Source organism: Theropithecus gelada, chromosome 20, assembly GCF_003255815.1.
Source record: "Theropithecus gelada isolate Dixy chromosome 20, Tgel_1.0, whole genome shotgun sequence".
NCBI lineage: Eukaryota > Metazoa > Chordata > Mammalia > Primates > Cercopithecidae > Theropithecus > Theropithecus gelada.
Genome location: NC_037688.1, coordinates 70,609,914 through 70,632,779, shown reverse-complemented (window position 1 = coordinate 70,632,779; position 22,866 = coordinate 70,609,914). Strand labels below are relative to the sequence as shown.

Genomic DNA, 22,866 nt, shown 5'->3' with positions numbered 1-22,866 from the left:
CCCTTTGTTTGCCCCTCCCTCCCCCTTTCCTTCCCTTCTTAAGTAGATATGATTATGATCTGCTTTGGTCTTCTTTATCTACTGAGATACAAAATGATGTTTAAACCTTATAGTACAGGCTGGGCACGGTGGCTCACGCCTGTAATCCCAGCACTTTGGGAGGCAGAGGCAGGGATCATGAGGTCAGATCGAGACCATCCTGGCTAACACGGTGAAACCCTGTCTCTACTAAAAATACAAAAATTAGCTGGGCTTGGTGGTGGGCGCCAGTAGTCCCAGCTACTTGGGAGGCTGAGGCAGGAGAATGGCATGAATCCAGGAGGCGGAGCTTGCAGTAAGCGGAGATTGCGCCCCTGCACTCCAGCCTGGGCGACAGAGGGAGACTCTGTCCCCCCCCCCAAAAAAAAAAAAAAAAGCTTACAGTGCAGCTGGCTCTCTGCCTCCATGGACTCTGCATCCGTGGGTTCTGCCTCTATGGTTTCAACCAACTGTGGATCGAAAATATTACCCAAAAAAAACCCAATAAAAATAATGAAGATAAAAATACAATATAACAACTATTTACATAGCATTTGGATTTTATTAGGTATCGTAAGCAATCTAGTGATGACGTAAAGTACGTATGTGGGGGGATGTGCTTATGCAAATAGAACACCATTTTACATCGGGAACTTCAGGCTAGGCGAGGTGGCTTATGCCTGTCATCCAAGCACTTGGGGAGGCTGAGGTGGGAGGATCGCTTCAGGCTAGGATTTTGAGACCAGCCTGGACAACATAGCGAAACCCTGTCTTCACAAAAAACCAAACCAAACAAAAAATTAGTTGGGTATGGTGGCTCACGCCTGTAGTCCAAACTCCTTGGGAGGCTGAGGCAGGAGGGTCCGCTGAATCCCAGGAGCTCAAGGTTGCAGTGAACTGTGATTGTGCCACTGTCCTCCAGCATGGGCAACAGAGCAAGACCCTGACTCTAAAAACAAACAAAACAAGAGACTTTGAGCATCCTCAGATTTGCAGGGGGTTTTTGAAACGGTTGATACAGATTGAATGCAGATACTGGGTGACGACTATACTGCAAAAATACCTCCAGGTATTTATTAACATTTCTTGATTGCTCCGAGGCAGGGGCCATTACTCCCAAACAAACCCTACCACACCGCCTGGCATTACGAAGATGGCACGCATTAGAGTTTTGTACTTTGTGGGTAAGGTGACAATATAACAGATCATATGAGCCTGGTTAATAGTTGAGCCGACCCCCTTTCTTGGAAGGGGCCCAGTTGTGACTGGTCTGATTCTGTCCTTTTACCCATGAGGGACTCAGAAGCAGTGAGGCAGAGCAGCACTAGCCCCAGCTCAGGTGACTGCTGTCATTTCGGAACCTGGAGCAGATGGCCTGTGATGCATGTGCTGTCTCCTCCCCCAAGTCTCTGTTCCTTTTCTTGGGAAGGAACAGAGCTTGGGCCAGCTCCCTCGTCAAGCCCTGCTTCTTCCAGGCAGCCTTCCATGACCTTCCTCTATGATCTAAGCTGCCATTTCCAGCTTCTTGCAGGATTATTTGATTCATGTTCATGCTCCCCAGCAGACTGCAGGCTCCCTGAGGTCAGGATCAACACTGTTCACTGGCTTTTTTGCCGCCAGTAGGGAGCACAGTGCCTGGCATAGAATAGGTGCTCAATAAACACTGGTTGAGAGAACAAATGCAAGAGGATCTGGATCTGGACTCCATGCTCCTCCCAGCCCACACGTCCTTCTGTTCTCAGCCCTGCCGTGGCCTGGTTAGTTCTCAAGAGAGCGATGTGGATGCTTGTTGGTGAATCATGAGGCCTCTGGGCTCTTTGGCCTGTCCTGCAGCTGTGTTCTTTCACCTTAGGCCACTGGATGGGAACACCTGCCTCTCCCAGATGCACAGCTGGGCTCCGCTGAAGGTGCTGCACAATGACTCGGACATCCTCTTCCCTGTCAGCGGCGTGGGCTCTTACAGCCCGGCAGGTGGGTGTCTCCCGATTACTCCTTTCCTCCAGTAAGAGCTTTGGCTTCGAGAAGCAGCAGGAATATCTGAGTTCCCTGGACAGGTAGGAATGGGAGCTGGGAGGCACAGGAGGCGGGTGGGGATGGGGCTCAGGGCCAGGTGGGGTTCACTGAGATGCAGACGTGAGCGAGGGCTTGGCTTCTCTGCCTGAACCTGGGTATCCTGAGGTGCTCCGGTGGAGTGAGTGTTGGGCTGAACCGGCTGGCAAGTCACCAGGGCCCTCAGGCCCGTTTTTCTCCCTTACCAGTGGCTTGTTGAACTTGGTCGTTTAAAAACTGACCACAAATAGTGACCATGATTTTACCTCTTTGGAGACGCAAGAAGGTAACTGAACCCCTGTCTGTAAAGGCCCTGCCACCCTGTGCAGAAAAGTGCTTGGGGATCGGGAAGTAGCTTGGTTAAAAGCTGTTTCTGGGCTGGGTGCGATGTCTCATGCCTGTAATCCCAGCACTTTGTGAAGCCGAGGTGGGTGGATCCCCTGAGGTCAGGAGTTTGAGACCAGCCTGGCCAACATGGTGAAGCCCTGTCTCTACCAAAAATACAAAAATTAGCCGGGTGTGGTGGTGTGTGTCTGTAATCCAAGGTACTCAGGAGGCTGAGGCAGGAGAATCGCCTGAACCCGGGAGGTGGAGGTTGCAGTGAGCCGAGATCATGGCACTGTCCTCCACCCTGGGCGACAGAGTGAGACTCCATCTCAAAATAAATAAATAAGTAAGTAAGTAAGTAAATAAAAAGTCTCTGGTGTGGGTCAGCGTTTTCCTACCGTTCCACACGGTTGAGCACGTGCCCATGTGGTTTGTTATTGCTTTCTTCAGTGCAGGTCGCGGGGAGGACGTGGTTGATCCCAGCTGGGCCGTGGGGTGCAGTGTAAAGCAGCTGGCACAGCGTCTGGCTCAGAGAAGTGCCCATTTGCTGTCCCTGCCCACAGAGCACCGCTGGGTCAGAGAAGGCTTGGCCCAACCCACTTAAGCGCCTCCTCGTTTTCCTAGGAAGTGAATGTCCCTTGTCTGGGCCCAGATTTAGGAAATTATGACTGGAGCCCACCAGTCACTCAGGAAGCTGTTGAAATTCTGAACTGGGGTGTAGAATCTTCCTGTCCCTTGGCAGGGAGGAGAAACCTACTCAAACTAGTCAAGCGCAGAGGCAGGGCGGGGCAGCCACTGGCAGCAGGACGGGGGCCGGTCAGATGCAGTACCAGCTCTAGAGAGTTGTGTAAGCCCGAGTGCTTTACTGCTCTGAGTGTCAGCATTCCTGGCTGTTAAATGAGGCCGAATGCTTCCTATCTGTCAGTTGCTGTGTCCTCATCTGGAAAACGGGGATGACAGTGACAATGAGAGCCAGCATTTGCAAAGCCGAAGGCGTCCTGCACTGCGATGTGGCTGGACCTGATGAACTCATCTGCTCTTGACCACAGTCCTGTGAGAGTAGGGGTGTGATTATATCAGCTCTCTTTGAGATCCACGGTGAAGGTGCCCTGAGTGAATCTGGGGAAGGTGCCAGGCACATGCCAAGGCCCCTGGTGAGAACTTCCTGGACATCTTGTCTGTGGCCCGGGAGCTGGGCGTTGGCATGGAGGGGCCTTTCTTGACTTAGTGGGGTGCTGTCATCTTTCTCGTGTGGCCTCCCTCCACTTCCTGGTGGGGGTCTGCCCATCTCCTCTTTTCCTAGTCCATCGTTTTTTTTTTTTTTTTTGAGATGGAGTCTCACTCTGTCACCCAGGCTGGAGTGCAGTGGCGTGATCTTGGCTCACTGCAACCTCCACCTTCTGGGTTCAAGCGATTCTCCTGCCTCAGCTTCCAGAATAGCTGGGATTACAGGTGTCCGCCACCGTGCCCAGCTAATTTTTTTTTAAATATTTTTAGTAGAGATTGGGTTTCACCATATTGGCTGGGCTGATCTCAAACTCCTGACCTCAGGTGATCCACCCTCCTCGGGCTCTCAAAGTGTTGGGATTACAGGCAGGAGCCACCGTGCCCAGCCTTTTCTAGTCCGTCTTTGCTCCCTGTTCATTCTCACGCCCTCCTTGGCCCACAGCATTGCCTCAGTCACATGACCTTCCACACCAACTGGAATTTCTCACTGGGTCTCAGTTGAGGTCCCCTAAAAGTAACAATCTCGTAGGCCTAGCTCATGTCTGCAGGCCAGGCCACAGCAATCCTGGATTTCTAGACCATCCTTGGTCCAAATAGCCAAAGGTTAGGGGCTTGGTGACCTTGCCGATGCCTGTTCAGCAGCAGTGTAGATGCAGGCAGGTCATCTGAGGAGGGGCAGGAGCTGGGAGAGAGCTGGTGGTCCCAGGGTATGTCTAGGACCCCTGGGGAGTTTTGAATGTGTGTTCACAGCCTCTGTCTCATGAATCAATTTCCTGCTCTCCCTCTCCCGTTCCCCACGGAGGGGACCTTGTAGTTGGGTTCCTGAATCATTGTGGGACCGTGAGGTGCTTGCAGTAGGTGGTCTGATTGTTTCAGCAGCTCCTTTGCCGCTTAGCTGGGCCCTCCTGAACCATGAGACATCCGAGTCACCTTTTTCGTGCATGTTGGGCTTTCGTGTTAGAGAACCCAGAGCTCTTCATCCTCCTCTGGGCAGATGTCTCCAGGGAAGGTTAACGCCCCATCAGCCTCTAGAGACCTTGCAGATTTCCCGTGGCCCCACACCCGGCAGTCAGCTCGCAGACTCAGCTCCATCTTCTCACTGATGTTGGGACCCGAGCTCCAGCTGATGTCAACTGCACTCTCTGGGCAGTCAGCTCGCAGACTCAGCTCCATCTCACTGCTGATGGGATCCGAGCTCCAGCTGATGTCTATTGCATTCCCTGGGCAGTCAGCTCGCCGACTCAGCTCCATCTTCTCACTGCTGGTGGGACCTGAGCTCCAGCTGATGTCTATTGCATTCCCTGGGCAGTCAGCTCGCCGACTCAGCTCCATTTTCTCACTGCTGATGGGACCCGAGCTTCAGCTGATGTCTGTTGCATTCCCTGGGCAGTCAGCTCGCCTTCTCAGCTCCATCTTCTCACTGCTGATGGGACCCGAGCTCCAGCTGCTGCCGATTGCACTCTGTGGAGATGATGTGTGCAGGCGTCGGCCGGCATTTCCTTTCACTGCAGTAACGATACTGTCGGGGCTTGCAAGCTGGGGCAGCCCGGGGGCTGCGCACAGGGGCAGGACGTGGCATAGGAAGGAACGCTATTCTAGGACTGTGTCAGGATGTTGGACTCAGATCCAGGGGAATGGGTAGCCTGATTGGAACGCCAGGTTGCATCAAGTTCCTTCTGTCCTGATGCCCCATATCCATGGGAGGTGTGGGGCCGAGTGGTGCCAAGATTCTGCCTGCCTGCCCAGGTGGCCACTGCCAGCATTTCTCCTGAGACTCCATTCCTTTTGCTCCATTTCTGCCTCTTGTCCCTTCTAAGGGACATCTTCCTCCCTTAGCGACATTCTGATATTCCCTCTCATTCTGGAGGCACTTCGTCTTTTAATGGAGACTTCCCACATGGAGGGCTCCTCACCTTAGCAGACTTTTGTCATCTTTGAACACACTGGTGCCTTTGAGTCACTAGCCTGTTAGTTCCAGAGACTACTTATGGCCCCACTTCTTGTGAATGTCTTTCCTAAATGCACTTAATGCAGGGAAAAGTGGCCTTTTTAGAAAGCTGCAGACATTGTCAGCAGTTAGACCATGCTGCCCCCTAGTGTCTTACTCAAGGCACTACAAGCAGGAGCAGTTTTGTCTTAACAGCAAGCTGATTCATTATACCCGGTTTCTGACGTTGGTTCTGAATGCGGACTTCATGCATAATTCTAGGTGGCTCAAGGTCGAAAATAACACAGGCCAGGCACAGTTGCTCACATCTGTATTCCAAGCACTTTGAGAGGCCAAGGTGGAAGGATTGCTCGAGCCCAGGAGTTTGAGACCAGCCTGGGCAACATAGTGGAACCCCCATCTCTACAAAAAGATAAAAAATAAATTAGCTGGGCATGGTGCCACACACCTGTAGTCCCAGGTACTTGAGAGGCTGAGGCAGGAGGACCACTTGAGCCTGGGAGGTTGAAGGTGCAGTGAGCCGTGATCACACCACACCACTGCACTCCAGCCTGGGTGACAGAGTGAGACCCTGTCAAAAAAAAAAAAAAAAAAAAAAAAAGGCACAGGTTAAAGGGAAGTACAGGGCTTTTTTTTTTTTGCTTTTTTTTTTTTTTTTTTTAAATGGAGTTTCGCTTTTGTTGCCCAGGCTGGAGTGCAGTGGCGCGATCTTGGCTCACTGCACCCTCTGCCTCCCGGGTTCAAACGATTCTCTTGCCTCAGCCTTCCAAGTAGCTGGGATTATAGGCATGCACCAACATGCCTGGTTAATTTTTGTATTTTTAGTAGAGATGGGGTTTCACCATGTTGGCCAGGCTGGTCTCGAACTCCTGACCTCAGGTGATCCACCTGCTTCGACCTCCCAAAGTGCTGGGATTACAAGAGTGAGCCACCATGCCCGGCCTAGTATAGGACTTTCTATTTCTTTCTTTCTTTTTTTTTTTTTTTTGAGATGGAGTCTCACTTTGTCGCCCAGGCTGGAGTGCAGTGGCACGACCTTGGCTCACTGCAAGCTCTGCCTCCCGGATTCACGCCATTCTCCTGCCTCAGCCTCCGGAGTAGCTGGGACTACAGGCGCCCGCTACCACGCCCGGCTAATTTTTTGTATTTTTAGTGGAGACGGGGTTTCACCATGTTAGCCAGGATGGTCTGGATCTCCTGACTTCACGATCTGCTCGCCTTGGCCTCCCAAAGTGCTGGGATTCCACGAGTGAGCCACCGCGCCCGGCCAGGGCTTTCTGTTTCTACAGTGACTGATGCCAAGTCTGAGATGATCTCTGAAGAACAGGAAACAGCTGATTAAAATCCAGCACGCAGGCAAGATGGAGAAAAATTTCTTAGTCAAGTGATGTAGCAGATGAGCCAATGTCTGCATTGTGTCTTTGTCTTATGGAAAACACGGAATGAGAAAAGTGACCTCTTTCTGTCATTGCTCTCTCTGCACAGATGCCCCCCTCGGAAGCCTGGAGAACGGGACAGGACCAGAGGACCACGTTCTCCCAGATCCTGGACTTCGGTACAGGTTAATGTTGAGAAACCCAGTTACCTTTGGCATTGAAACGTCCTATTCACGGCTGTGCATTTTATTCTTTTTTAAAGATAGGAGTGCACCTGCTAGGATTAAGGGGCAAGGGCTTACTTCACTTTTATGTTCAGATTTAGTCTTTTTTTTTGAGTCGCCCAGGCTGGAGTGCAGTGGCTCAGTCTTGGCTCACTGCAACCTCCGCCTCCCAAGTTCAAGCCATTCTCTTGTCTCAGCCTCCTGAGTAGGTAGAGTTACAGGCACACACCATCATGCCCAGCTAATTTTTTTGTATTTTTAGTAGAGATGGGGTTTCACAGTGTTGGCCAGGCTGGTGTCGAATTCCTGACCTCAGGTGATCTGCCCGCCTCGGCCTCCCATTGTATTGGGATCACATGTGAGAGCCACTGCACCTGGCCTGGTCACAGCATTTTTATCAGCTGATCAATACATAACCTGGTTTTATGTCTGTTCCTGTTTAAAGACACCTTGTTTAATGTATATAGTTCATTCATTAACATTGCACTCACAACCAGCAGCACTGTAAGCCATGCCTGAATGAAGCATCTTTAACTCACAAAACTATCTCCATACGGCACATCACAGCGTTCCTGTGCTTAGGAACTGTCGGCAGCACCACTTCAGCACTGTGCCTGGGGACATTTTAAACAACAAAATCAAGTGAAAAAAAAAAAGGCCGGGCACGGTGGATCACACCTGTAATCCCAGCACTTTGGGAGGCTGAGGCAGGTGGATCACCTGAGGTCAGGAGTTTGCGACGAGTCTGACCAACATGGCGAAATCCCATTTCTAGTAAAAATACAAAAATTAGCCGGGTGTGGTGGCGCAGGCCTGTCATCCCAGCTACTTGGGAGGCTGAGGCACGAGAATCGGTTGAACCCAGGAGGTGGAGGTTACAGTGAGCCAAGATTGCACAAAAGAAAGAAAAGTGAAAAAAAAAAATGCTGAAAACATGGCAGTAAATAGACAGCAAAGAGGATGCTTGTTTGTGGTGTAAGATCTGAGGTCCCAGCTGTTCGACTTCAGCTGAGAACATGCACATTAGGGACCGAAATGATTGGCCTCTGCACATGTTCATGAATGACTGTGAAAGCACCTCGAGTATTGACTCTGGGGTTACAAATAAACTTTAGTGCGTAGATGAATTTGCAAATACGGAATCTGCAGATAACAAGGCCTGACTAATTTCCGATGACTGCTTCTATCCCTTCTGGTAGAGGTACCGGAGTAAACCGACCTCTGCTAGCTTTTGGAGTGGTGAGGGTGTGTACTTTCAATGGCCGAGTGTAACTTCCTCCTGCCTGCTTTTTCCTAGCGTGGAAGCCAGCTCTCCAGGTCACGGAAGTCCTCTGAGCAGCCTGTTACCTTCTGCCTCAGTGCCAGAGTCCATGACAATTAGTAAGTACTTTTGCAGCCACCTCCACCAGCTCTGGGATGACTCCTGGCCCTTGTCTCATGGCGGTGCCTTTGTGCTTATAGCCCTGTGACTGTGGGTTCAAGTCAGGTATGTACATCCCTGGTTGTAGACTGGAGATGTGGTGTGTGCTTGTGAATTTCCAGAACTGTGGTTAGTGCATGGCACTTGGGCGTATGTGCACGGGCGTGCCTTAGGGGTGGAGCTGCATTGCCGTAGAATTCTGTGGTTCCACGTTTCGGGGTTTGCCTCCCGTAACGCAGTTAGCTACAGAGGACCTATTCTAGTTGGATTTCCTTTGTAACTCTGGAGGACTCATTTTGTAAGTGAAGAAGAATGTGTCTCTCCAAGATGATTAAACTTTGCTAATGATCAGGCTTCAACTGTTTCCAATTTTACTACCTAGAAAAATTTTTAGAGATACAGCAAGGAAGGCTAGGTTTGAATGGCTTCGTGTAACAAAGAATCAACCAACTGTTCTATAAACCGACAGGTGCTCCTAGTACCTCACTCGCGTCTTGAGCCAGCATTTGTCCCATGGCCTCCCCTGGTTGCAGAGGGGGTGCTTGTTCCCAATTAAAAAAAAATTAGCTTTTGTTGCTAAGGAAGGAAGAAGGAGTTTGGGAGGCACCCAGCATTTTCTGATTCAAGGATGAAGCAGGAAGTGAGCAGACACTTATGTAAACCAACAGTTGGTTTATTTTTTGTATATGAAGCCATTCAGATCTACTTTTCTTGAAGTTCTCATGGTCAAGGAGATGTGATGGAAATTTCTCTCTACCCAGAGGTAGACGGGCTGGGGCTGGCATGTGGCTCCTCGGCCATCAGAGACTGAGACTCCTCCTGTCTTGCCTCGTAGGCCAAAATAGCCAGTTTAGCTCCAGCCATTTCATTCTCATTCCAGGCGGCAGGAAAGAGGAGAGGGCAAAAGGGAGACTTCATCTGTTTCTACATACAGGATTCAGGGGCCTGAGCTTGGACAGGGAAAATATTACAGTGTTTTTCATTTAGCTCTGGGTGAAATGTAGTGTTTTCTTCAATTACGATAATTCTATTTTGATGTAATTGGTTTCCTTTGTGATATGGTATGTGTTATATATTTTAATACATTTTCCTGAAAAGGAGCCCATGGTTATTCCTAGACTACAGAATGGGCTCTTGGTACAAAAACGGTGAAGCCTCCCACCGTCACTGGAAGGTGCTCACAGTATACCACTTGGGCCAGCATTCATCTCATGGCCCCCCGTGGCTGCAGAGGGGGCAATTGTTCTCGATAAAAAAGAAATTAGTTTTTGTTGCTAAGGAAGGAAGAAAGAGTCTGGGAGGCACCCAGCGGTCTTTGACTCAAGGGTGAAGCAGGAAGTGAGCAGACACTGCGAGGCTGCTGCGTGGGAACGGCTGGCCGCACTTTTTGTATAATGAGCGTGTGTGGTTTACTGTGGCGCTGCTCAGCCCTGAACTCGGCTGAGCAGGTGTTAATAGATCACTCGGTCTGTGGGACATGTTAATAGATCACTCAGTCTGTGGGACACGGGGTGGGTGAGTATGTAGCTGGCTGCTTTTCACTGGTCAATCTTTTGTTTACCACAGTACTGTTACTTACCCTGTAGTTTACTTTATTATTCATTTTTATTTATTTATTTTTTTGTAGAGGTGAGGTCTCACCATGTTGTCTAGGCTGGTCTTGAACTCCTGGGCTCAAGCGATCCACCTGCCTCAGCCTCCCAAAGCGGTGGGATGACAGGTGTGAGCCACCGTACATGGCCTACTATAGTTTACTTTTTTTTTTTTTTTTGAGACAGAGTCTTGCTCTTGTTGCCCAGGCTGGAGTGCAATGGCACGATCTCAGCTCACTGCAACCTCCACCCCCTGGGTTCAAGTGATTCCCCTGCCTCAGCCTCCTGAGTAGCTGGGATTACAGGCCCATGCCTTTCTAATTTTTGTATTTTTAGTAGAGACGGGGTTTTGCCATGTTAGCCTGGCTGGTCTTGAACTCCTAACCTCATGATCTGCCTGCTTCTCCCAAAGTGCTGGGATTACACGCGTGAGCCACCATGCCCGGACTATAGTTTATTTTTAATGGTGCACTTCAACAAACTTGAATGCCTTTATTTTTTGAAAAAGGAAACTTTATCTCACTACTGTAAATGGAGAGTCACTATGAGTTAATCAAAATAGCAGATCACTGTAAAATGAAGACAATGGAAGGAAATTATTACTAAGTGTGCCTGGCATGGTTGCCTGCCCTGGATTCTGATTGAGGCCCACTCTCATTGTTCAAAAGAGAGATGGGTGCTGCTTCTTTTTGGCCCTGGTCTATGTCAAGCATCTCAGTCTTTATACTGCCGAGAAGCTCTGTAACCATCAGAAAGACCAGAAGTGGGGTGAACAGCAGTGCGGGGAAAGCCCATTTGGGTGCAGCCCCTGCGCCCAGCCTTTGGGAAATGCTTCTCCAAAAGAGAATTGTGCCGGAAAAGTAGGGGTTGAAATGGAACAGCCACATCCTGCCATCAGGCTGCGCTTTATGGCCCCACAGACCAAGAAATCACAGCTTCTGTACCCAGTGATGACTGCTGGACTTCGGTTGAGGAAATCAATGAAGTTCTGCAGCTGCGCATGGTGGTGGACGCCTGCAATCCCAGCTACTCAGGAGGCTGAGGCAAGAGAATCGCTTGAACCCCGGGAGGCGGAGGTTGCAGTGAGACGAGAGGGCGCCACTGTACTCCAGCTTGGGTGCCAGAGCGAGACTCTGTCTCAAAAAAAAAAAAAAAAATCTAAAATAAAAATTTTGGGGAAAAAATATTTAGGCGTAAAAACCTTGATGAAGTTCTGATCGCTGGATTTGGTCACAAAGGTCATGCTGTTGGTGACATCCCTGGGGTCCACGTTAGGGTTGTCAGAGTAGCCAGTGTCTCTCCGTTGGTCCTATGCAAAGGCAAGAAAGAAAGACCAAGATAATGCATTTTGGTGGTGAAAACACAGTCGAAATATATTTTTATAAGCCAAAGGAAAAAGATGAGTGAGCGAGTCACATTAGAAAGGTGTTGAGGATATCCTGTTACCGAACTGATAGTAATGGAAAGAACTGAAGATGGAAGAAGCAGCCACCCTATGTGACTTGCTGGGATCTAATGCCCCATCACCTTCCCAGCACCTGCGATTCTGTGTTTGTGTGGGCAGCACCGTGGTGTAGACGGACAAGACTTTACTCTGGCTGTGAGGCACAGCTGCTGTAAAAGAACACTGCATTTTGATTTATGGGCATTTTCTTTTTTAAGGACAGCAGCCCCTGAGATCACACCTGTGAGCCTTTGAAGGTGTGTAGGCTCACCTTCAAAGTGAGCCTTTGTAAGTGGGGCTGCAGGCATCCCTGTGTGCCCGGGCAGCTGTCCGACATTCTGTTTCTGGAGTTCCTGCAGCCGGGGCTGAGGTCCCAGCATCTCAGATAAACACGATTTGCTTTGTCAACTGCTTCTCAGGTCCACATAGAGCATGGTGTCTGGGTCTCCCTCAGCCACTTTCTGTCTTTGAGGAAGTCACCGGCCTTGCCCGTGCATTTTCACTGGTGACACACATGCCCTTAAACACGCTCAAGTTAGGCCAATGACAGAGGCATAGATTGTTTTTCTTGTTTTGACTCAGACAATTTTTTAGAAACGAAATTGTTTTATTATTTGGCATCTTGAGCAAGTTTGGGACATATCCAGAGCTTACACCTTGAATCTCTGAAGAAAAAAAATGTCACTATGTCTGCATTTGAGCCTTGATACTTGGTAGAGACGTGGTCTGTGGTTAGGACTGTGTGTGGGTGGCTGGAGCAAGGGGCTTCTGTTTTCTGCGGTGCCTGTACCTTTAGGAAGTCTTCAAGGACAGCGCTGTTGTCTACCCTTGATGTCATCCAGCACAGATGAGGAATCAGGAATTCTAGAAATTTTGAGCAAAGGGTGGTTTTAAATTGCGTTCCCCCTTCCTGCCATCACCTCCTGTGTCACGTGCGAGAGGAGTAAGAAGAGTGGGTCCATCTGGGTGTCTGGGGTGTTTGCTTGGGCTACCATGACAAGGGGCCACAGATAGGGTGGCTTCAACAACAAGAACTTATTTTCTCAGCCAGGCATGGTGGCTCATGCCTGTAATCCTAGCACTTTGGGAGACCGAGGTGGGGGGTATCACTTGAGGTCGGGAGTTCAAAACCAGCCTGGCCAACATGGTGAAACCCCGTCTCTACTACAAATACTAAAAATTAGCAGGGCATGGTGGTGGGTGCCTGTAATCCCACTTACTCGGGAGGCGGAGGCAGGAGAATCACTTGAATCTGGGAGGCAAAGGCTGCAGATTGTACCACTACACTCAGCCTGGGCGACAGAGCAAGACTCTGTCTCAAAACCCTCCCCCCACAAAAAAAAAAGAACAACAACAACAACAAAAAACTGAAAAACTTATTTTCTCACAGTTCTGGAGGCTGAAAGACCAAGATCAAGGTGCCAGCAGGGTTGATTTCTGGTGAGGCCTCTCTCCTTGGCTTGCAGACGGCCAGCTTCTCTCTCTGTCCTTATGTGACTTTTCCTCTGCAGGCACTTCCTGGTGTCCCTTCTCTCATCTTATAAGGATACTGGTCCTGTGGGATCAGAGCCCCACCCTTATGACCTTATTAACTTTGATTACCTCATTAAGGCCTTGTCTCCATATAAACTCCGATTGGGAGTTAGGGCTTCAACGTGTCCATTTGGGAAGGGATGCAATTCAGTCCATAGCATGAGTTGTCCCAGGAGTGAGTGTCGCAAATGCCGTCCCAGTTCAGATTGAGCATCCCATCCCAGCCTGTGAAGCACCTGAGATTCTACTCTAGAGCAGTCACTTGACTCTTGCGAACCCCAGAGGAGCTTGGCAAAGAAACTCATCAGCTCTGTCCCCCAAAGCAGCGAATGCTTCACTCACATCCCAAGTGGCTTCCCTGGCTTCGTGTAATAATGCATGCAGGTGGCTGCCTCTGTACTGTAATTGAGCTAGAGCTAGGTTATTTAATCCTCAGTGCCTGGGGATAATTGTGAAGTCTTCTGTCGAGCAACCTTTCCCTCTCGGGTGTCTCTGAAATTGCAAAGGGTGTTTTGTCCTGAGGCATTCAGAGGGACTGTATTCTTGTGGTTATTTACTACTAAAGAGAAGATGGTATGTCCAGACCCACATGATTACTCTCCTTCTGCAAGGCCCTCTGGTACTTAAGAAAATACAAAAGCCTGTTATGAAAAAGTTATTTATTTATTTTTTGAGACGGAGTGTCACTCTTATCGCCTAGGCTGGAGTGCAGTGGCACGATCTCGGGTCACTGAAACCTCTGCCTCCCGGGTTCAAGCTATTCTCCTGCCTCAGCCTCCTGAGTAACTGGGATTATAGACGCCCGCCACCACACCCAGCTAATTTTTGTACTTTTAGTAGAGGCAGGGTTTCACCATGTTGGCCAGGCTGGTCTCGAACTCCTGACCTCCTGATCCGCTCACTTCGGCTTCCCAAAGTGAAAAAGTTAATTATTTAGCAAAGCAGTAAAGACAGTTTGGAGCAAACTAAAACACCCATAATTGTGCCTCAGGGACGCCTTGCATTTCTGCTGGTAGGTTCCCAGTTCTTGTTTCGGGCACACGGAGCTGTACCTGGGGTTGGAGTTGCAGCTGTGCCTGTTGCTCTAGGGAGGCCATGTGCCCTCAGGGCCTGGAGGGCACACTCAGAAGCTCAGCTGCCTGGGCGCAGGTTCCAGCCGAGTGGCCCCAACCCTCTCCGTACCCATGTCCTTATCAAGACAGAGTGACAGGATCAACACCCATCTCATGGGCGGCCATGAAGATGACTGTGATGTGCTTAGAACAGCATCAGGATCAGAGTTAAGAATCAATAAATAGGCTGGGTGCAGTGGCACACACCTGTAATCCCAGCGCTTTGGGAGGCCGAGGTGGGCCTTGATCACTTGAAGGCAGGAATTTGAGACTAGCCAGGCCAACATAGTGAGACTCTGTCTCTATAAAAAAATTTAAAAAAAATTACCCTGGATGTGGTGGTGCGTACCTGTATTCCCAGCTAGTTGGGAGGTTGAGGCAGGAGGATTGTTTGAGCCTAGGAGGTCAAAGCTACAGTGAACTGTGATTACACCAGTGCACTCCAGCCTGGGTGACAGGGCTAGACCCTGTCTGGACAAAAAAAAAAAAAGAAAGGAAGAAATCCCCAGGGCAGTGAGTGTCTTCTGTCCCCTCTGGGCTCTTTCCCTTTGTCTGAAGTCACCCGCATGGCCAGTGGCTTTCCTTTTCTGCCAGCTTTTACCACCTGTTCCTGACAAACCCTCAAAGCAAACTTCTGGAATGCGATTGGCTTGTTAAGAACACAGCAGGTCCGAGGAGAGTGGCATTTGATTTGCTTTTGGAGACCCCATATTCCTTCTCTACTGTTCTTCCCTTACCTTTTGGACAGTCTAGCTCTGTCGCCCAGGCTGGAATGCCCTGGTGTAATCTTGGTTCACTGTAACCTCTGCCTCCCAGGTTCAAGTGATTCTCCTGCCTCGGCCTCCTGAGTAGCTGGGATTACAGGCACACGCCAGCACGCCTGGCTAATTTTTATATTTCTAGTAGTGATGGGATTTTGCCATGTTGGCCAGGCTGGTCTCAAACTCCTGACTTCAGGTGATCCTCCCGCCTTGGCCTCCCAAAGTGGTGGGGTTACAGGCGTGAGCCACCATGCCCGGCCCCCACCCTACTTCTCTAATAAAATGTGTCTGTTTATTTTTCTAGTTCTGACTAGAATAATAATCTTCTATCAAAATAGAGGCTAGTAAAAGTCACAGTATATTCTGGCACAACCGACTGTATGCCACGTATTGTGCTGAAGCATTTTTATTTATGTTTTCTTGTTGAATCCCCAGCAGCCTTCTGAGGTGTAGGTTATATTATTCTCTCTCTTTGTGTAAGAAAATTGAGGCTTAGGAGGATAACTACCTTCCTAAGACCTCATGGCTAGTAGAACAGATAGTTACTGAACACCTACTGTATGCCAGGCATGGTGCCTGGCTATGCTCAGTGGTGAATCTGGCAACAGACCCAAGTGTTCTTACTCCAAAGCCCACACTCTTGCCAATTCTACATTACCTAAGGGGACACGTTCCACTGTCACCCAGCCAGGCTAGCAGCAGTGGACTAGTCATGTGTAGGCATCCAGGTCTGAGAGCCTTAAGCTTATCATTACTATTTTTGGAGGCAGGGTATCTGTTGCCCAGGCTGGAGTGCAGTGATGCATTCCTGGCTCACTGGGTTTAAGTGATCCTCCTGCCTCAGCTTCCCAAGTAGCTAGGACTGTCGGTGCATGCCACCTGCCCTGCTGTGTTTTAATGCTTATTTTGTAGAGATGGGAGTCTTGCTATGTTGCCCAGGCTGGTCTTGAACTCCTGGGCTCAAATGATCCTCCCGCCTCAGCCTCTCAAAGTGCTGGGGTTACTACGTGAGCTACTATGCCTGGCCAAACACCAAATTTTAAAATGAAGACAATTTTTCTTTTTACTAGTTTCATTTAACTATTGTCATTTGAAAAAAACCTAATTTGTGGCAACAATGTTTCAACAAAATTTTAGATTAGATAGTCCCATGGGTCCCAATCTGGGGGACCGGGAGGGTACAAATGGAAGATGGGGGTAAGAGAGAAACACTGTGAACCAGAGTAATGGAGGCTGACACAGACGCAGAGCAGAGAGCAGTTGCGTCTTTCTGGAATAGCATGTGTCTCTGCCTTTGGCTGTGATATTTCAGCTCTGCTATTGGCAGGCTTTAATAACAAGCAGGGTAACTATCATAATACTTAAGACTGATAGACAAATGTGGTTCATGGGTGTGGAATGAGAAGCGTTCTTGGTGGTAATGATTACGGGGCCAGGCATAGTGGCTCATGTCTGTAATCTCAGCACTTTGGGAAGCTGACGCTGGAGGATTGCTTGAGCCCAGGAGTTTGAGACCAACGTGGACAATGTAGCAAGATCCTGTCTCTACAAAAAATAAAAATTGGCTGGGTGCCGGTGGCTCATGCCTATAATCCCAGCACTTTGGGAGGCTGAGGTGGGTAGATCACCTGAGGTCAAGAGTTTGAGACCAGCCTGGCCAACATGGTGAAACCCATCTCTACTAACAATACAAAAAACAATTAGCCGGGCATGATGGTGGGTGCCGGTAGTCCTAGGCTTGGGAGGCTGAGGCAGGAGAATCGCTTGAACCCAGGAGGTGGAGGTTGCAGTGAGCTGAGATCGTGCCACTGCACTCCAGCCTGGCCAACAGAGCGAGACTCTATCTTAAAATAAATAACTAAATAAATAAAACTTAGCTGGTCATGGTGGCACATGTCTGTGGTCTCAGCTACATGGGAGAATGAGGCAGGAGGATTGCTTGAGCCCAGGAGTTCGAGGCTGCAGCGAGCAGTGATCATGACACTGCACCCCAGCCTGGGCAACAGAGCAAGACCTGCCTCTTAAACAGTCATGATAATAATTAGTACTCATTAGATGGTAAAGCGACTGACATTATGTGAGATGCCTCTCTGAAGTTATCCCAGGCTTTACAACAACCCAGAAGGTACAGGCATTACTGGTCCATTGTACAGATGGGAAAGTCATTGAGGCAGAGGCCAAATACAGTGCTCAGAGTCACACACACAAACTTCTGGGGCTGCAGCTTCCATATCCAGCTCTATGCTCTTTCCTTCTTCTTCCTGGTTGACATGGCTGGGAAGCAGCAGTGTTTTGTCTTCGATAGGCTAACCTGGCAAGCTGATTCCTGCTGGTGGATCTGCCGCCGCCTCTGCAATATGCTTTGGGAGGAAGAGCTGTTGGGCAGTGGGCTCTCATGGCCAGACCCCGTGCTGGGGGCCATGGTCCTTTAGGGGGTATGAGCACTGCCCTGCCTCGTTCTGGCTTTGCTTGTGTCTCTAGGCTGCATGACTGGGAAGGATGGGTGCTTTCCACACAGGTCCTGCTGTGGGTGTCTGAGGCTGCAGGACACCAGCTCAATCTCTGCAGCAGGCCTCACGGTGTCACTGTTTGGGCCGGGCAGAAAGCTAGAGAGAGACAGGAGAGGCAGGAACAGATCTGGTCAGCTGATTCGGCACCTGCAGAAGGCTGCAGCAGGACCAGCTCTGCGGGGTCAGAGCAGGGGCGGGTGTTGGGTGGGTGTTTCCATGTTGCCAGGGGGAGGTGCCACATTGCCAGGTGTCCTTTGTAAGCTCTGCAGGGTGCTTTTAGGACATGGGTGCTGACTTGTGCTGTTTGACAGACATAGACTCTGTTCCCACTTGTTCTTATACTTAGAAAGAATTTTAGCTGTCCCTCCCCAGCCCTCATTTATATGGGAAGGCTTGACTCAGGGAGCGTAAGGACATTGTGGTCATGCGGTGTGAAAGTGGCAGAGGAATGGCGTTTTGAGTGTTGACGGGAGTGCTTTTCTTTTTGAAGAAAAAAAGAGAAATGTCTTTCTTTCTATTTTCTTTTCTTCTGTTCTTTCTTTTACTGTTTGCTAGATTCCTTTTTCCATTCAAACACAATTCACGGCACTGTACGCCTGTAATCCCAGCACTTTGGGAGGCTGAGGCAGTGGGATCGCTTGAATCCAGGAGTTCAAGACCAGCCTGGGCAACATAGCAAGACCCTTCCTCTACAAATAAAAAAATCCAAAAATTGACCAGGTGTGGTGGCCCATGCCTGTAATCCCAGCACTTTGGGAGGCTGAGGCGGGCAGATTACTGTTGAGGTCAGGAGTTCGAGACCAGCCTGGCCAACATAGCAAAACCCTATCTCTGCTAACAGAACAAAAATTAGCTGGGCATAGTGGTGGGCACCTGTGGTCCCAGCTACTGGGGAACTGAGGTAGATAATCGCTTAAATCTGGGAAGCAGAGGCTGCAGTGAGCCAAGATCACACCACTGCATTACAGCCTGGAAGGCAGAGTGAGACTTTTTTTCAAAAAAAAAAAAAAAGAATTAATGTGTGTGGTGGTGGCGCCTGGCATCTGCCTGTAGTCGCAGCTACTCGGGAGGCTGAGATGGGAGGATTGCTCGAGCCTAGGAGGTTGAGGCTTTAGTGAGTAATGATTATGCCCCTGCACTGCAGCCTGGGTGACAGTACAAGACCGTCTAAAAAAAAAAAAAAAAAAAAAAAAACCAAAATAGAAAAAAACCTACAACTATTTCTGCCCAGTGCTCAAAGTATAATATGATCACCACGCTGCTGCTCTTGGCATATATATTCATGAACAAGAAGCAAAGGTCCTGCGTTGGGAAGCTGCCAGACCTGTGGGGGAGACAAGCAGCAACGATTAGAAAGGCAAAGCCTGTGCCCTGTTTTAAGATGTGTTTCTGGAAAGGGCTCTCTCAGATGACAGCGGGGCTGAGGCCTCAGGATGGGGGACTTGGCCCATTTTGGTGGCAGGTGGTACCGCTGGCGTTGTGCTGCCAGAAGTGAGGGGGAGAGTGAGTTGGAGGATGCTAGAGAGGGTGGCCCGTGTAGATTTTATCCCATGTGCACTGGGAAGCCAGTGGAGGACTTGAAGCAGTGGTGATAGGATTTACTCACTTCTTCTTGCAAAGAGCAGGCTCTGAAGCCTGCCTGCCATGCAGAGCACACTCAGCGGTGCGTTCCTTCCGTCCTTCCCTGCTCCTTCCCTTGGCCCTCCCTTGCACAGGCAATGCTGAGGGCTCCCCTGTGCCTCGGGGTAGGGAGTCCTGAGTTAACTTAGCGGCCACACTCTCAGGCTGCTGACAGTCCTGTCACTGCCCTAAGCACGGTGCCCTAACACCCGTGAATCCTAGAGCTATGCTGGGTGCAGCGGGACAGACGTGCCCCAGAGGGGAGTTCTGGAGCCGGGGTCACAGTCCTGGCTCCCAGCCTCAGCTCCAGGACTTCCTAGAACTAGATTTCTCTTTCTTTTTTCCTTAAAGACTCTCTGGGTCCCGTGTCCTCATTTGTGAAATGAGGACATTCTCACTGGTGTCTCAGGGGTGTTCTGAGGACCAAACACACTAGCTCAGGAAAGCGTTAGACTTGAGTGTGGAGCCGGGCGTCCTTTGTGACTGGAGCCTTCTCAGCTACCTGGAAGCTTTTACAGTGGTGAGCGGTGGGGCTGTAGTTCTTCAGGGTTAGGCCTTTGCCTGGGAATGCGGAGAACCAGGCTGAGGAGAGTGGGAGGGAATGGGGGTAAATGTTCCGTGCCGCCTCACGCGGTTATTGATGGTAGGTAGTGGCATTGCTCCAGGGAGGCCAGTTCTTTCTGATGTCACATCTGGAGACCCCCTTGGAGACCAATTTTTAAGCCCATTTGGTAGCTCCCCAAGGGTTCGAGTGCCGGCTCCAAACCTTAGTCCCGGGGTTTAGGGTTTGAGTCCTAGAACGCTGCCTGGTCTCCCATTTTCATCCTGGTTTCTCTCCGGATGGCCTCTGCCAGTCTTCACATATCAAATCCATCAGTAAGTTCATTGCTATTTCTGGGGCAATTCCAGATTTTCCTTCAAAGAGTGCCTGGAAGGCTGGGTATGGAGGCTCATACCTGTAATCCCAGCACTTTGGGAGGCTGAAGCAGGCAGATCAATCACCTGAAGCCAGGAGTTCAAGACCAGCCTGGCCAACATGGTGAAACCCTGTCTCTACTGAAAATACAAAAATTAGCCAGGTGTGGTGGTACATGCCTGTAATCCCAGCTACTCGGGGGGCTGAGGCAGGAAAATCACTTGAACCCAGGAAGCGGAGGTTGCAGTGAGCTGAGATCACACCATTGCACTCAGCCTGGGCGACAGAGTGAGACTTTGTCTCAGGAAAAAAAAACAAAAACAAAAAAGGCGCCTGGAAAAGAATAAGAATAATAATACAAATGCCTCCTTATTCATTTTGCATACCACAAACCAGGCTTTACCTTTACTAATGCTTAATCTTCATAGCATCTGTGTAAAATAGGAGTGCTAGACTTGTTCTGTAGTTGAAGAAACTGAGAGGCCTTGCTGAAGGTCATACTGCTAGTGTGTGGTGGAGGCAGGGTACATACCCCCTCTCCTTGACGTTCCTGGAGACCCACAAGCTTGTGTAATGCCCCACCTTCAGAGAAAAGCACCCGGGTCTCTTAGGATGTCCCCTTTGCTATGGACTGAATGTTTGTGTGCCCCTAAAATTCCTAGGTTGGAATCCTAACCCCCCAGTGTGATGGTGTTAGGAGGTGGGCCTGTGGGAGTTGATTAGGTCATGAAGCTGGAGCCCACATGAGTGGGATTAGTGCCCTTATAAAAGGGACCCCAGAGGTCAGGTATGGTGGCTCATGCCTGCAATCCCAGCACTTTGGGAGGCTGAGGCAGGAGGATTGCTTGATCCCAGAGCTCAAGACCAGCCTGAGTAGCACAGAGAGACCCTGTCTCTACATGCACACAGAAATTACACTTGGTGGTGCATGCCTGTAGTCCTAGCTACTCGGAAGGTTGAGGTGAGCCCAGGAGGTTGAGGCTGCAGTGAGCCAAGATTGTGCCACTGCCCTCCAGCCTGGGCAACAGAGCAAGATCCTGTCTCAAAAAAAAATAATAAAAAAAAGGACCCCAGAGACCTTGTCTGCCCTTTCTGCCATGTGATGATGGCACAACAGGAAGGCACCATCAGTGAACCAGGAAGAGGGCCCTCACCAGATCCCAAATCTGTAGGTGCCTTGATCTCGGACTTCAGCACCAGAACTGTGAGAAATCAGTCCCTTTTGTTCACAGTGCACCGGGTCCGTGGCGTTTTGTTATCGTAGCCCCGGTGGGCGGAGGCGCTCCTGCAAGAGGCCCTCCTTCCCTGGCCGTCCATCTGGAAGAGCCCAGCACAGGCAACTTCATCCCATCACCCCACGTGCAGCACTTCCCTGGCTGCTGACTTCAGGTTTCAGAGCCCTCTATAACCTCTCTCCCCTCTTTAGTTTCTTTCCTGTAGCCTCCACCGGGATACAAGCTCCCTGAGTAGACACACTTTGTCTGCTAGTTCATTGCCATTTTCCTGGTGCCCCAAATCCTGCCTGACAAATAGTTGTTCAAGAAACATTTAAAGAAGGAAGGAAGGAACGAAGGAACAAAGGAACTAATATTTATTTTAGTTGTAACAAGCATGGAAAGTTAAAAGAGCATTCTGCAGGAATGAATTGAAAGCAAGTTCTCTGAGGGCGGGCTGCAGTCTGTTGTAATCACCACTGCATCTCTATCTGGGGATGCAGTAAAGGCCTGGTAATATCTGAGGGCGGGTTCTAGTCTGTTGTAATCACCATTGCATCTCTATCTGGGGATGCAGTAAAGGCCTGGTAATATGAGTTGTTCAAGGGAGTGGAGTTTGGTCTTTTTTCGTGCTGTGTCAGGTAGGGCAGCTGGCTGTAGTGGAGTGATGCATTACACACTCTTTGCTTTCAGTGACTGAGAACACTTGGTTTTAATCCTGGCTCTGAGAGTAGTAGGTCGCTTGACCTCTCTGTGCCTCAGTTTCCCAAGGTGTGAAGTGGAGGAGGCTTCCCTCAAGGATTCTTTGTGGTGCTGCCCATCTGTTCTGGGAAAGGAGCCAGGCTACCCACATTCTTATTTGCAGTGATTAAAGAGCCACGTGGCTGAAGTTCCTAATGACTTGCCTGACCTTGTTAGTTTCTTTGATACCAAAGACAGGTGTCTTCCTTTCCCCATTGCCTACTGTCTCCTTTACAGATGTGGTGTCAGTTCAGGTGACTGAATGACTTTTGGCCAGGCAAGCAAGTATGAGTAAACACACTGGCTTGGACATTTGGCCCATAACTTTTTATACCCAAGGCCAGGTGTTGGCCGACGTGGGAAGCATGACTGGGCTGGAAAGAGGCAGGATGGTATTTGTGTGAGTGCCCAGACCCCTGTGGACTGTTTTGCTAAGATGCTCTCTCACTGAGTTTATAGAGGTGAATCAACAACCTTCTTTGTGAAAGGCAAACGTCACCTTCAGGTTTTAATTCTGAGTGGCCAGCAGCCCTTACATTGTCACTGTATATCATCAGAGCCACTAGAATATTAGATATGTAAATCCTTTCTGCACTTTGTACATCCTTTAGTTTCGTACGGCCCTGATGTCAGTGATCATGGCCAGTTGAGAGGCAATGTGTTGGGGAGGAAAGCACAGGGGTCAGGCGGACCACAGCACTGATGTTCAAGAGCTGTGTGGCTATGCGTAGTGGCTCGTGGTTGTAATCCTAGCACTTTGGGAAGACAAGGCAGGAGGATTGCTTGAGGCCAGGAGTTCAAAATCAGCCTGGGCAACATAGTGAGACCCCTCTC

The 22,866-nt window shown here is 49.7% G+C and overlaps 1 protein-coding gene across 1 annotated transcript in view; it reads left to right on the top strand.

Moving 5' to 3' along the window:
• Positions 1–22,866, top strand: part of SNX29 (sorting nexin 29) — a 585,133-nt gene that overhangs the window by 84,335 nt on the left and 477,932 nt on the right. The window contains exons 9-11 of the mRNA XM_025369629.1: positions 1,871–1,989; positions 7,055–7,130; positions 8,467–8,549. Coding sequence (XP_025225414.1) covers positions 1,871–1,989; positions 7,055–7,130; positions 8,467–8,549 — 278 coding nt within the window. The remainder of the gene's footprint in view (positions 1–1,870; positions 1,990–7,054; positions 7,131–8,466; positions 8,550–22,866) is intronic.